Genomic DNA, 14333 nt, shown 5'->3' on the forward strand with positions numbered 1-14333 from the left:
TGAATTATAGTTGATTTACAATATCGTGTTAATTTCTGCTGTATATCAGTGATTTAGTTATATATACATATGTATATATTTATACATATATTCTTTTCTATTGAATATAGTTCCCTGTGTTATCCAGTAGGACCCTGTTGTTTATCCATCCTACATATAATAGTTGGCATCTACTAATCCCAAACTCTCAGTCCTTCCCTCCCCTACCCCGCCCCAACTTTTTATTTTGAAAAAAAAAATCTTTTAAATCTTTTTTCTAGGTTTCTTGTTTGTTTCTTTCTTTGAAGTATAACTGATATACAAAAACTATACACTTAATGTACACATTTTGATGAATTTAGAATGAAAACAATTGCAATCTCCAGAAAAAGTAAAAAAATAGTACAACAAGCACCTGTGTGCCCTTCACCTGTATTCACCAGTAGACCTCAATTTTACCTCAATTTGCTATATCTGACCCTCTTTCCATGCACACAAACATACGTACACATGCATAGTGCTCACACACACACACAGATATGCACGTTGCTTTTTTTGCAGACCCATTTACAGATGAGTTGTAAATATCATGTTATTTCACCTGTAGATACGTCAGGGGGCATCTTCTAAAAATAAGCTCCTGCATGGCTGCGACACTGATTACTATCCCCCTAGAAAAGAGTCAGTAATATTGCATAATATCATCTAATATCCAGTCCATGCTGGAATTTCCAAATTGTTCCCCCCCATATTTTTTTTAAGATCTATTGCTTGATTGACTTTTGGCCATGCTGGGTCTTTGTTCTGCACGGGCTTTCTCTATTTGTGCTGAGTGGGGGCTTCTCTTCGTTTTGGTGCTCTGGCTTCTCCATCTGGCAGCTTCTTTTCTGGTGGAGCACTGGTTCTAGGCTTGAGGGCTTCAGCAGCTGTGATGCACCAGCTCAGTAGCTGCAGCTCACTGGCTCTAGAGCACTGGCTCAGTAGTTGTGGTGCTTAGCTGCTCCGGGCTTAGTTGCTCCAGGCATGTAGGGTCTTCCTGGACCAGGGATGGAACCCATGTCCCCTGCATTGGCGGGTGGATTCTTAACCACAGGGAAGTCCCTCAAAATGTGTTTTATAATGATTTCTCCCTCCTCAGTCTAGGGTCCTATGTTGCATTTGGTTGTCTCTGGAGTCTCTCGCCTCTATTTTTTTGGAAATTGAGTTGTATTTGATCAAATATTAAGTGTGTAGCTCTAAGAATTTTGACATATGTATATGTTATTTAACTACCAGCAGATCAAAATACATTTTTTGTTCTTTTTGTTCAAATATGACACCTATCTTTTTTTTTTTTCTTTTTTGCTGCTCTGGGTTTTAGTTGTGGTGTGTGGGATTTAGTTCCCCAACCAGGGATCAAACCCAAGCCCCTGTATTAGGAGCACAGAGTCTTAGTCACTGGACCACCAGGGAAGTCCTCACTCATCTTTTTATTGTCTTTCATGACACAGATATGTCTGAATGGATGACCTGCAGTTAGGGCTTGTTTGACATTTCCTCATGATTAGATTCTGGGGTTGCACAGAGCCTTCTTTATGGTCCAACTCTCACATCCATACATGACTACTGGAAACATAGCTTTGACTAGATGGACCTTTGTCAGCAAAGTGATGTCTTTGCTTTTTAATACACTGTCTAGGTGCGTCATAGCTTTCCTCCCAAAGAGCAAGCATCTTTTAATTTCGAGGCTACAGTCACCATCCACAGTGATTTTGGAGTCTAAGACAATAAAAATCTGTCACTGTTTCCAACTTTTTCCCCTTCTATTTGCCATGAAGTGATAGAACTGGGTGCCATGATCTTCGTTTTTGGAATGTTGAGTTTTAAACCAGTTTTTTCACTCTCCTCTTTCACCCTCATTAAGAGGCTCTTTAGTTCCTCTTCACTTTCTGACATGAGAGTGGTACCATCTGTGTGTCTGAGGTTGTTGATATTTCTCCCGGCAATCTTGATTCCAGCTCGTGATTCATCCCAACAGAGGATGCCTGTGCTCTGCTGGCCCCTTACTGGTGATGCTGACCTTGATCGCCTGGTTAAGGTGGTGTCTACCAGGTCTGCCCACTATTAATTAGCTATCTGTGGACCACACTTGGAGACCTTGTGTGCATCCATTTTTTTTTAAGACAAGTGGCCAAAGACAGTGCATCTGTGGGTCAGCTCTCATGTTATGAGGTCCCCAGGTTGGAAGCTTTGGGTTTAGGATCTAAAAGAAGTCTTTAACCAACACACTTCCATCGTTGAGGGGGAGAGAAGGTACCAGAGGAGGCTTGGATGGGTGCAGGTGTCTGCGATGGGACCTCAAGAGCACCGTCTTCCTGCAGCTCCGGGACTGTGGAGGGCTGCGGGAGGTGGAGGTGACCGCCTGCCTGGTGTGGAAGGACTGGCCTCACCGAGTTCATCCCCACAGCCTCGTGGGGAAAGACTGCACGGACGGCGTCTGCAGGGTGCGGCTCCGGCCTCATGTCAGCCCTCGGCACAGGTACCTGACCCCTGACCCCTTATGCTTGGTCATGGAGATTTTGAGGGGCTGAGGATCACCCCAGAAAACCTTAGGGCTGGGGCAGCTTATCCAGACTCTCCCCACTGCATTGCCTAGATGGGGAAACCAAGGTCTGGGAACAGTGGAGGGTCTCCTTTAGGCCTGGAATCCTGCTGCATGCACATTCACATGCATTATATTTATCCCCACTTTGTAGAGGAGAAAACCGAGGCTCAGAGAAGTAAAGGGGCCCAGATAGCCAGTGGCAGAGCTGGGATTTGACTCCAGACCTGACTTAACTGCAGGGCCCATTCTTTCTTTCACTTTATAATTTATATGTTTTCAATTTAAAAAAGTAAAAGGTTCAGAAAGGGTGTGCAGTGAAAAATGAATTTCCTTCCATCTTTGGTCCCCTAGTCACCAGTGCCCCTTCTTAGAGGCAACTAAAGAGGTGCTATGCCTGTATGTATATATAGGCGTATATATATGACAATGTATATATATATACATTGACATATATACAATGACAACAATATATACGACAAATATATATAGATATTTGTCATTCCCTTATGAATGGTAGAGACAGTTGCACCTTGTTTTTATGTTTTAATACATCAGAGAGATAATTCCTATTTAGAACTGTCCTATCCTTTTTATTGGCTGCATAGTATTCCAATGCATGGATGTTAACAATTAATTGAATGTGTTCTTATTAACGGACACTCATTCCAATCTCTTGTTGCTCTGTTACTATTATTCATGAACGGTTTCAAATATACCCTTCTCTAGGATAGATTCCTAGAAATGAAATTGTTGGCCCCACATCTGTGCATTTATACTTTTAGCAATTTATAAACTTAATGAAAATGCAAATTCTGTGAGAGCAGAGATTTTATCTCTTTTGTTCCCTGATGTATCCCTCTGTTCCCTGTGCCTAGCACAGTCCCTGGCACACAGTAGGTGCTCAGGAAATCTTGGTGGAATGAATGAAAACTGCCATGTTGTTTTCCAGTACGTGATCACTTGGGTGATTTACAGTCCCTCCAGCAATGAGTGAGAGTGCCTGATGCTCTACAACATCACCTACAGAGGGTATTATCCAGCGTTTTGATCTCTGCTGTTTTGGAGAGTTTTTTTTTTAATTGATATCACATTTGAGTTTAATTGGCAGTTTTCTTCTTATAAATGAGGTTAACTGATACTTTCATGTGATAAAGATAAGGTGTGCTCCCAAGTTCTCTCAGGAATCCTCCATACCCCTAAGGGTTTGAGCCCCAGTCCCCTCCCAGTGCTGGGAACCCTGGGCCTGAGGCGGCTTCGGCCTCTGAGGGTGTGAGCCCCACAGCAGCATCTGCCAGAGCCATCTTGTGGGTCAGGGTGACACCTGCCCTCTCAGGAGTGCCTCCCATCACCCCTTCCCCAACTCAGCTTTAACAACCTGGGCATCCAGTGTGTGAGGAAGAAGGAGATCGAGGCTGCCATCGAGCGGAAGATTCAGCTGGGCATTGACCCCTACAACGGTGAGTCCCTGTGCCTAGCTCAGCATCCCATCCTCCCAAACTCCTCACCCCTCTGCCACCCCGTCCCCTCGCCTTTTGCAGTATCCACCATTGCCCCAGCCCCATCCCTTCCTTGTCCCCCATCCCCTTACTAGGGTCTCCACCACCCACAGTCAGCCTTCCCATATCTCCCCCACAGCTGGGTCCCTGAAGAACCATCAGGAGGTGGACATGAATGTTGTGAGGATTTGCTTCCAGGCCTCATACAGGGATCAGCAAGGACAGATGCGCCGGATGGACCCTGTGCTCTCTGAGCCCGTCTACGACAAGAGTGAGTCAAGGGTGATGTTCTGTTAGGATTGTCTTTGGCCGCAAGTACTGGAAAGCCCCACACACAATGGGTGAACAAACAGGGAATTTTTTTTTTTTTTGCTCAGTTATTAACTATGTTCCTGTTGATTAAGCTGCTCAGCTACATCAGGGTGCTGGTTCAGTAGCTCTGTGATTCTCGTGGGCGTTCCCTCATGGTCATAAGCTGGCTGCCACAGCTCCAGACATCATGTCTATATTCAAGATGGTATGTGGTGTCACCCTGTAGAGGTCAGCGTTTACTAAGCAGCCTATGGAAACGGGGCCTTCTGGTGTTGTAGAAAGCACAATCAGTACAACTATATGACACAGTCCTTGGGAAGAGGCAGCATAAATAATAATCTCTCTCTTTTACAGAAAATAATACATTTCTCAGAATCACCCTGATAGGCATCTGCTTATGTCTCATTGGCCAGAACTTGGCTCCATGACCACCTTTAGTTGCAAAGTAGTCTGAGAAAGCATGTATTTAGATTTTTCATCCTCTATTGAGGAGTACAGGCGTAGAAGAGAAGATTAGGAATGGCTGTTAGATTTTAGCTTACTTACAGTGACTGCCACAAGCATCAAAATGGGCAGGGAATATTAATTCAATCCAGGCTTTTATGGATGCAAAAGATAGAATCCCAATTCACATAAGGAAAAAAAAAAAAATGTTTGTTCCATTAACTAAAAATATCCAGAGGTAATACAATGCTTCAGGTTTGGGTGTATCCAGGCTCTCAGAGATGTCATTAGGGATTTATTTCTTTGCATCTCTCCATGCTTCCTTCATGTTAGAGTCACTCTTAGCAGGGCCCTCCCAGGCAGGGGCAAAATAACTATACAAAGCTCTAGTCTTATGTCCTACCAGCCTGGAACTTTTCTCCTGCTCCTAAAGAGAGATTCTTTTACCCAATTTCTTTCTTTCTTTTTTTTTTTCTGCATGCAGGCTTTCTCTAATTGCGGTGAGTGGGGGCTACTCTTTATTGAGGTGCGTGGGCTCTAGGCACTTGGGCTTCAGTAGGTGTGGCAGTGGGCTTAGTAGTAGCGGCTCAAAGGCTCTAGAGCTCAGGCTTAGTTGCTCCGTGGCATGTGGAATCTTCCCATACTAGGAATCGAACCTGTGTCCGCTGCATCAGCAGGCAGATTCTTATCCCCTGTACCACCAGGGAAGTCCTCTTACCCAATATTTTTGCTCAAAGTCCCAGGGCTGTCTCTCATTGGCCTAGTTTTACTCACATTCTGCTCTCTGACCAATCAGCTGTGGCCAGGAGGAGGTGATGCTTTGATTGGCCAGGTCTAGGGCACGTGGTCTCCACTTAGCTACCAGTGGGCTTTCACCTATCCAATCCCCAAGACAGAGATGGGAGCTCACTAGACCTCAGTGCGGAGGACTCGTGGATGTTCATTAACCCCTCCACCCTGGGCATCTTCTTTTTTTCCACCTGCAGCACAGGTTCCAAAAATATCAGACACCCTGGCTTGTCCATTTCCCACCTCTCCACATCCTGAGTGGGCACCCATGGGGTTCCTGGTAAGGATTTGATGACTAAATTATTTTTTTTTCTTTCCTTTGTGTGTCTTCCTCTCCTCTTTCCCAGAGTCTACAAACACGTCGGAGCTACGAATTTGCCGAATCAACAAGGAGAGTGGGCCGTGCACGGGTGGCGAGGAACTCTACCTACTGTGCGACAAGGTGCAGAAAGGTGAGGGGTCTGGGGCAGTGAGCGGGCAGAGTGGGGTCTGCCAGCTTGCAGAGACTGAGACGGTGAGGAGTAGCTGGTTAACCAGGGGAGCCTAGCAGAAGGGTCCAGTGCTCTGGTTTCAGATATTGCCCATTGATTCACTCACTCACTGACTCACCCACCCACACACTCTGTTCACTCATTCATGAACAGAGGAGGCCTGTTTATACTAGCCAGCATTGAGTGCTGGGCAGACCTTGGCATCAGGAACTTTGGGGAACTACTCTGGTATTAAAATCGTGGAGTTGTATAAATAAATGCTTTATGACAGTTGGGTCAGGGCTCCAGATGGAGAAAATGGAGGAGGTTTCCACTTGAGTCACATCCATTCAAATGCAAAACCCCTTTCTCAAACTGGGTTTTAAAAAATTTTATTATGTATTCATTTTTGGCTGCGCTGGGTCCTTGTCGCGTTGCGTGGGCTCTCTCTAGTTGTGGCGAGCAGGGGCTACTCTTCCTGATGATGCGCAGGCTTCTCACTGCGGCGGCTTCTCTCGTTGCGGAGGTGCGCAGGCGCTACTCTTCCTTGTGATGCGCAGGCTTCTCACTGCAGCGGCTTCTCTTGTTGCGGAGGTGCGCACATGCTTCAGCAGTTGGAGCGCGTGGGCTCAGTAGTTGCGCCATGCAGGCTCTAGGGCATGGGCTCAGCAGTTGTGGCGCACGGACTTGGTTGCTCCGCAGCATGTGGGGGTCTTCCCAGACCAGGGATCGAACTCATGTCCCCCTGCATTGGCAGGTGGATTCTTATCCATTGGTTGGCTCCTCTATGCTGGCCTCTGTGCTAGGCAGTGCTGGGACATAGCAGTGACCGAGACACGTCCAGACTCTGCCCTCACAGGGCTCTCAGTTCAATGAGAGGTAGGGAAAGAAATATAAATTATAAATGTGCGTAATGCTGATAGGGAAGAAAACACAGTACTGAGACTGAACAACAGGAAGACCAGACATGGTCTAGGCATCTGGGAAGGCTTCCTGGAGGAGGTGGTATTTGAACTGAGATCTGAGGAAGGCCAAGGAGATTCTTAGGAGCCTGGGAATTGGGGTTAGGGCAGAAAAACTAATACTGCCTCGAGTGAATGATTCAAGGTAGATTTGAGTTCTATTCCATCATTGACTCACTGGCTGATTTTGGCCAGGTGACTTCAATACCCGAGCTGGTTTCCTCAGCCCCTAAAATGAGCTGGTATTAGGATGAGATGGGATCCCAAATACCTAAGAGGTACATCACAAAGAGGTAGCATTTACTGAGGATTTTCTGAGTTCCTGGAGCTAATATTTTACATAATGCTTATAAAAGCCATCATACTTAACAAGGATTGATCACCTATTAAGTCCTCTTCTAAGCCCTTTTATTGGACTGACTCATTTAATCCTTCTAAAAACTCCTATGAGGTGAGTGCTATGACTTTCTCCCTTTAGGGTGATGACACTGGGCCCAGAAATACCAGTAACTTCCTTGAGTCCTAGGAGCTAGTGCTGAAGAGCTCTTGCTTGCCTGGATTCCCATCTTGGCTGCACCACTTGTTGACCATGTGACCTTGGACAAGTGGCTTAATCTCCTGGTGCCTTTGCTTTCTCCTCAGTATCATGGGCTCCCTAGAACTGTTGTATGTCTTAGAGGTAATCTGTGTGTGTCCAACACATATAAAGCCTCGATATATATACTCATATATGGGCTTCCCAGGTAGCGCTAGTGCTAAAGAACCCATCTGCTAATACAGGTGACACAGGAGATGCGGGTTCGATCCCTGGGTTGGAAAGATCCCCTGGAGGAGGCAATGGCAACCCACTCCAGTATTCTTGCCTGGAGAATCCCATGGACAGAGGAGCCTGGTGTGCTACCATCCATAGGAGTCAGACACAACTGAAGTGACTTAGCATGCATGCACATATAATTAGTTTTATTCTTGGAAATACTTGTGTTGATTTTGGGGGAGGCTGAGTAAGTTGGGTCTCTGGTGGACCAAGTGTCTTGGCTCAGCTGATGCCCCCACTTTCCTGCCAGAGGATATATCGGTGGTGTTCAGCAGAGCCTCCTGGGAAGGCCGGGCTGACTTCTCCCAGGCCGATGTGCACCGCCAGATCGCCATTGTGTTCAAGACACCACCCTACGAGGACCTGGAGATCGTTGAACCTGTGACAGTGAACGTCTTTCTGCAGCGGCTTACTGATGGGGTCTGCAGTGAGCCTCTGCCCTTCACCTACCTGCCTCGGGACCATGGTAACCACAACAACCCAGGGTGACCCACTGCCCCAGAGACCAGGTCCTTGGCCTTGCTTGGGGTGCCCCAAAGGGGAAAGGGGAAGACGCAGAAGTAGAATGCAGGCTCCGAGTTGCACAGACTGGGGTTCAAATCCCTGTCTGCTTACTGGTTTGTGTGACCTTGGCTTTTCCTAGTCTCAGACTCCTCCTGTGCAAAATGGAAATAGTAACAGTACCCATCTCGTGACATTTTGGGATTATTTAATAATTTCTCCTCTCAGCACAGCTGCTTATGCCTGGCCCTCTGCTGGGAATGTAGTGGTACCAGAGATAGCCCCAGCCCTGTGCTATGAGGCCCATCGTTCTATAAGGGTGGGCGGATGGGGCGGGGAACAGATCTATTCCCATACAGTGACAGCCAGAGTGGGCAGGGCTGGGATGGAATTGCTTATAGAATTTGTCTTGCAGAGTAGGGCAACTGACCCAGGCTTAGAGTTCAGGGAGGGTTTCCTGGAAGAGGGGGCAGCTGACCTGAGGACAGGAGGGTGACTAAGCAGTTTTCCAGGGAAGTGATAAGAGTTGAGGAAGAGTGTTTTAAGTAGCTGGAACAGCAAGTGCAAAGGCCCTGGGGCAGAATTATGCCTGGGATGTTCCAGTGGGGTTAGAAGTAATTTGGGTTTTATTCTAAGATATGGACATCTATATACATTGGTTGGGAAAAAGCCAGAACAGCTCAACAACTTCCCAAATGGTTTCTATAGTTAATTCTTATTTTTCACGTGTTATTTTGTATGCCTCTGGTATCTCCTGAACAGACAGCTATGGCGTGGACAAGAAGCGGAAACGGGGGCTGCCTGACGTCCTTGGGGAGTTGAATAGCTCTGGTGTGTCCTCTCTGCCCCTTTTGATGTCCCTCTCCAGGTCCCTGGGAGGGGTTGACTGACCCCATCACCCTGCCCACCCCCCCAGGTTGGGGAGGAGGGGCTGGTGGGATCCAGGGGTCCTCATCTTTGCCTTTCTTCAGATCCCCATGGCATTGAGAGCAAACGACGGAGGAAAAAACCAGTCTTCCTGGATCAATTCCTGCCCAGCCATGGCTCAGGTGGGTGTTGGTTCAGTGCAAGTGCCTGCCCTTGAGGTGGGCTAAGTGGGGGTGGGGTTGGGGGGGTTGCAGCCACACTTTTCTAGCCTCTTCAGGCCCCCCAAGAGCTCCTACATGGCCAGTGCCTCACCACTTAACCAGCAACATAAAGTAGAAAGAACAGTGGTTCTGGACACAGTCCAGAGACTCTGATCTCCACTTGGCCATTTACATGCTGTGTGACCTTTATCAAGTTGCTCTACCTCTCAGAGCTTCAGGGCGCCTCTGAAAAGTATCACCACATACATACCTCATTGGCCTTTTAAATGTTACTGTATTTATTTTTACAGACACTCTCAGCATAACTGCTTTGTGTGTGTTCACTTAATCTGTGCAGTCCCTCTGGGGGGTGGGGGTGGGTGCTGTCATCTCCTCCCATGCCCCAGTCCCATTTTACTGGTGAAAAACTTGAGGCCCAGAGAGGTGACATCTCTTGCCCAAGGTCACACAGCCAGTCCGTGGTGGAGCGGGGAGTTACACCTGGGCAAAAGTTAATTTACTTGTTAATGTATTTAAAATTGTAATCATTTAATTAGGCTGCAATAGGTCTTAGTTGCAGCATGTGGAATCGTCGATCTTCTCTGTGGCACGTGGGGTCTTTAGTTGCGGCATGCGAACTCTCAGTTGCGGCAAGTGGGATCTACTTCCCCGACCAGGGATCAAACCCAGGGCCTCTGCATTGGGAGCATGGAGTCTTAGCCACTGGACCACCACCCGTGGGCACAGGTTTAGACTAATGATGATACATGTGACACCAGTAGTAGGGAGTAGAGGATGGATAAATTGGAGGTGGTGTCAGAGCTGCTGCTGCTGCTGCTAAGTCACTTCAGTCGTATCCGACTCTGTGTGACCCCATAGACGGCAGCCCACCAGGCTCCCCCGTCCCTGGGATTCTCCAGGCAAGAACACTGGAGTGAGTTGCCACTCCCTTCTCCAATGCATGAAAGTGAAAAGTGAAAGGGAAGTTGCTCAGTCGTGTCCAACCCTTAGTGACCCCCAGAGCTAGGCTGCTATCCAAAGCCTCCCCACTCGCTGGCCGCTAGCTCTAAGAACGCTGTCCCCAGCACCCCAGCTACCCCAGGAGCCCAGCTCCCAGCCAGAGTCTGCTGGAGTTGTCAATCTCAGCCAATCTCACCTGAAGGTTTCAAGTGTCATCTGTTGTCTACCAACACCTCTGCCCCTAGAAATCCCCAGTCCTAGTCCATTTCATCAACCTTTGACCCTGAATCCCTGAAGTCTCTCATCATTAGCCACTTAGTAATTCTTTCACCTGCTCCATCACCCCAATTTCCCAGTATCCAAAGTTCTCCTCTCTTATTCCTTTGGCAAAGCTGCCCTGGCACTAGAGTGGAATGGTTAAGAACCTAGCCTCTGCAATCAGACTGGGTTTGAATTTAAGGCCACAATTAAGCCACTGTGTGATCTTTTAAAAAAAAAATATTTATTTAGGGCTGCATCAGGTCTTAGTTGCAGCATGTGGGATCTTTCTGTGGGTCATGTGGGCTGTTTGTTGAAGTACAAGGTCTTCTCTCTAGCTGTGGTGTGGGGGGGTCTAGAAACGTATTTGTGGTGCATGGGCTTAGTTGCCCCGAGGCATGTGAGATCTTAGTTCCTGAACCAGGAATCAAACCTGTGTCCCCTGAACTGGAAGGTGGATTCTTAACCACTGCACTGGGAAGTCCCTGTGCAACCTCTTTGGGCCTCAGTTTACTTAACTTGCAGATGGAGATCTTCTTTCTTGGGGTTCCTTCCAGAATTTAGTGAGGTCACAATGCACAGTTATTTAGTATAGGATTTGGTGCCCAGGAGATGTTAGGAACTTGCCGGAAACCAGGAATGCCACCTGCATTTGTTATGATCATGTTTAACTGCATTCACAGCAAAATCCCAAATAACAGGAACTTCAGTAGGATAGGACATTATTTCTCCTCTCACACAAACACAGTCCAGGGGTGGGTGGTCCACAGATGCTTTGGTGGCTGCATGATCATCAGAGACCCAAGCTCCTGCTATTTTCAGCTCATAGTTTCCACCTCATGGTGCAGAATGGCTGTTGCAGCTCCATCCATCATGCCCACATTTCAGCCAGCAGCACTTGGTCACATGTCCACATCAAGCTACCAGGGAAACTGGGAAATAGAGTTCCAGCAGCACTGTGACTCCTTCTAAAATAAGTGTAGTCAGTCTTTGCTGGTGAGGTTTGTCTTGTCTCAAAAAGACTTCCACAATGACACTTAGCATTTTACCTTACAATTTTGGGACTTGATATTTCTCCTTGGGTCTCCCATGGTGTGATTTCACCTTTTGTGTTGTCTTTATACGTTGGGGGGCTTTGGAGCATCCTTTTCTTCCTCATTCTTGAGGAAAACTCACTAGCATTATAGGAGCACGGTTTCAACCCTGGTTCCACAACTCACCTGTGAACTGCAAGTTATTTTGCCTGTTTGCTTATTAAATAAGAATGATTCTTAGTTTATTGAGGAACTTCCAAAGTGTTTTCCCCACCAATTTACCCTCCCACCAACAATGTATGAGGGTTCTCTTTTCTCTGTATCCTCACCAGCATTTGTTATTTATGTCTTTTTGATGACAGACATTCTGACAGGTGTGAGGTGAAACTTCATTGTGGTTTTTATTTGCATTTCTCTGATGATTAACCATGTTGAGCATCTTTTCACGTGACTGTTGGCCAACTGCGTGTCTTCCTTAGAAAAATGTCTATTCAGTTCTGCTCATTTTTTTAGTTGGGGTATTTGTTTATTTAATATCATATGAGCTGTTTTTATTTTGGACATTAACCCTGTATTGGTCATATCATTTGCAAATACCATATGACCCAGCAATTCCACTCCTGAGTGTATATCCAAAACAAACAAATAAAACGAAAACACTAATTTGAAAAGAGACATGTACCCCAATGTTTATAGTGCCACTGTTTACAATAGCCAAGAAATGGAAGTAACCTAAGTGTCCTTCAATAAATGAATGGATAAAGAAGATGTGGTGTATATATACACAATGGATTACTGCTGCTGCTTAGTCGCTTCAGTCGTGTCTATCTGTATACGACCCTATGGACTGCAGCCTGCCAGGCTCCTCTGTCCATGGGATTCTCTAGGCAAGATTACTGGAGTAGGTTGCCATGCCCTCCTCACAAAATATTACTACTCAGTCATAAAAAAAACCCTGTAATTTGCAACAACATGGATGGACTTGGAGAGTATTATGCTTAGTGACAGAGAAAAACAAATGCTGTATGATAACGTATACGTGGAGTCATAAACAGAAGTGAATATAACAAAAAAGAAATACTGACAGATATAGAGAACAAACTAGCGGTTATCAGTGGGAAAGGGAGGGGGAGGGGAAATATAGGGATGGGGATTAAAAGGTACAAATTACCATGTATAAATAAATCAGCAACAAGGACAGGGAATACAGCACAGGGAATATAGCTAATATTTTATAACAACTATAAGCGGAGTATGGGCTTCCCTGGTGGCCTGGATGGTAAAGAATCTACCTGCAATGCAAGAGACCTGGGTTCAGTCCCTGGGTTGGGAAGATCCCCTGGAGAAGGGAATGGCAACTCACTGTAGTATTCTTGCCTGGAGAATCCCATGGACAGAGGAACCTGGTGGGCTACAGTCCATGGGGTCTTCAAGAGTCAGACACGACTGAACGATTGAGCACACACACATAAGTGGAGTATAACCTTAAAAAATTGTGAATCACTATGTTGTACACCTGATCAACTATACCTCAAAAAAAATTATTGTAAATAAAAAAAAGAGGATGGTGATAGTCCCTACTCAGAATTCTCCCTGGCGTTATAGGAGGCCACATGATAAAGTATTTAGCCACAGACCCGGCATTTGAGCTGGCGGGAGGTCGACCCTAAAAGCCCACCATGCTTCCTTCTTTCTTCTCATCCCTGCAGGACCGTACCTCCCGCCGTCAGTGCTGCTACCCGACACAGACTTCTACCCGGGCACCGTATCCCTCCCCAGCCTGGAACCCCCCGGCGGGCCGGACCTCCTGGACGACAGCTTTCCCTACGACCCCGCTGCCCCCACGCTCTTGACCATGCTGGACATGTTGCCCCCAGCGCCACCACTCACCAGCGCTGTCGCGGGCAACGGCGGTGCAGGGGCTGCGGTCGGGGAGCCTCCCGGCCCCGAGCCGCTCACGCTGGACTCGTACCAGGCCCCGGGCCCCGGGGACGGAGGCACTGCCAGCCTCGTGGGCAGCAACATGTTCCCCAACCAGTACCGTGAGGCCGGCTTTGGGGGTGGCCTCCTGTCCCCGGGCCCTGAGGCCACGTAGCCCCGCGGCGCTGGAGGAGAGGCGCTGGGTCGGGAGGGAGGTGGCCTTCCAATCAGGATACCCAGCACCCCCATCCCCTGGGGCGGCCCTTGGTCAGTCTTCCGACGTCCTCGTCCTTCTGAATCGGACATCTTCAGCGCTGGGGAGAAACTCCGTAACACCGGTTTCTCCTGAGCTCCTTTACAAATGAGAAAACTGAGTCTGGAGAGGAAAGGGGGCTTGGCTCTCAAGCACTAGCTTGTTAAAGCTGCTGTCTCAGCCCCCACAAGCAGGGGCACCTTCTCCAGGGGGATTCTGTTGTGTATATATGGGAGGAGGGTGCAGATCCCCCATCCTCCTTCCCCAGGCTTGAAGGTGGGGGGCGGGGTAGGTTGTTTGTTCAGAGTCTTCCTAATAAAGATGAACTTTTGATCCCTGGGGGTCTCGTCTCTTCGTTAGAGAAACAACCCCCGCCTTTAAGTACGAAGTCTCCAGGCTCCGCCTACGCCCCTCGGGTTTCCTCAAGCCCCGCCCTTCCGCTCACTCTCTAGTCCAACCTAGTTCCCGCCTCTAGAGTAGGCGGAAGTGC

At 47.5% G+C, this 14333-nt stretch overlaps 1 protein-coding gene across 3 annotated transcripts in view; it reads left to right on the top strand.

Annotated features, from left to right (window-relative positions):
- Nucleotides 1-14176, top strand: part of RELB (RELB proto-oncogene, NF-kB subunit) — a 28372-nt gene extending 14196 nt beyond the window's left edge. For all 3 annotated transcript variants that reach the window (XM_070771235.1, XM_070771237.1, XM_070771236.1), the window contains 8 exons: nucleotides 2340-2497; nucleotides 3929-4020; nucleotides 4199-4330; nucleotides 5952-6056; nucleotides 8101-8316; nucleotides 9114-9182; nucleotides 9323-9400; nucleotides 13380-14176. In XM_070771235.1, coding sequence (XP_070627336.1) covers nucleotides 2340-2497; nucleotides 3929-4020; nucleotides 4199-4330; nucleotides 5952-6056; nucleotides 8101-8316; nucleotides 9114-9182; nucleotides 9323-9400; nucleotides 13380-13765 — 1236 coding nt within the window. In that variant the 3' untranslated portion in view covers nucleotides 13766-14176. The remainder of the gene's footprint in view (nucleotides 1-2339; nucleotides 2498-3928; nucleotides 4021-4198; nucleotides 4331-5951; nucleotides 6057-8100; nucleotides 8317-9113; nucleotides 9183-9322; nucleotides 9401-13379) is intronic.
- Nucleotides 14177-14333: the final 157 nt, after the last annotated feature.

The sequence above is a fragment of the Bos indicus genome, chromosome 18 (genome assembly GCF_029378745.1).
Source record: "Bos indicus isolate NIAB-ARS_2022 breed Sahiwal x Tharparkar chromosome 18, NIAB-ARS_B.indTharparkar_mat_pri_1.0, whole genome shotgun sequence".
Classification (NCBI taxonomy): Eukaryota; Metazoa; Chordata; class Mammalia; order Artiodactyla; family Bovidae; genus Bos; species Bos indicus.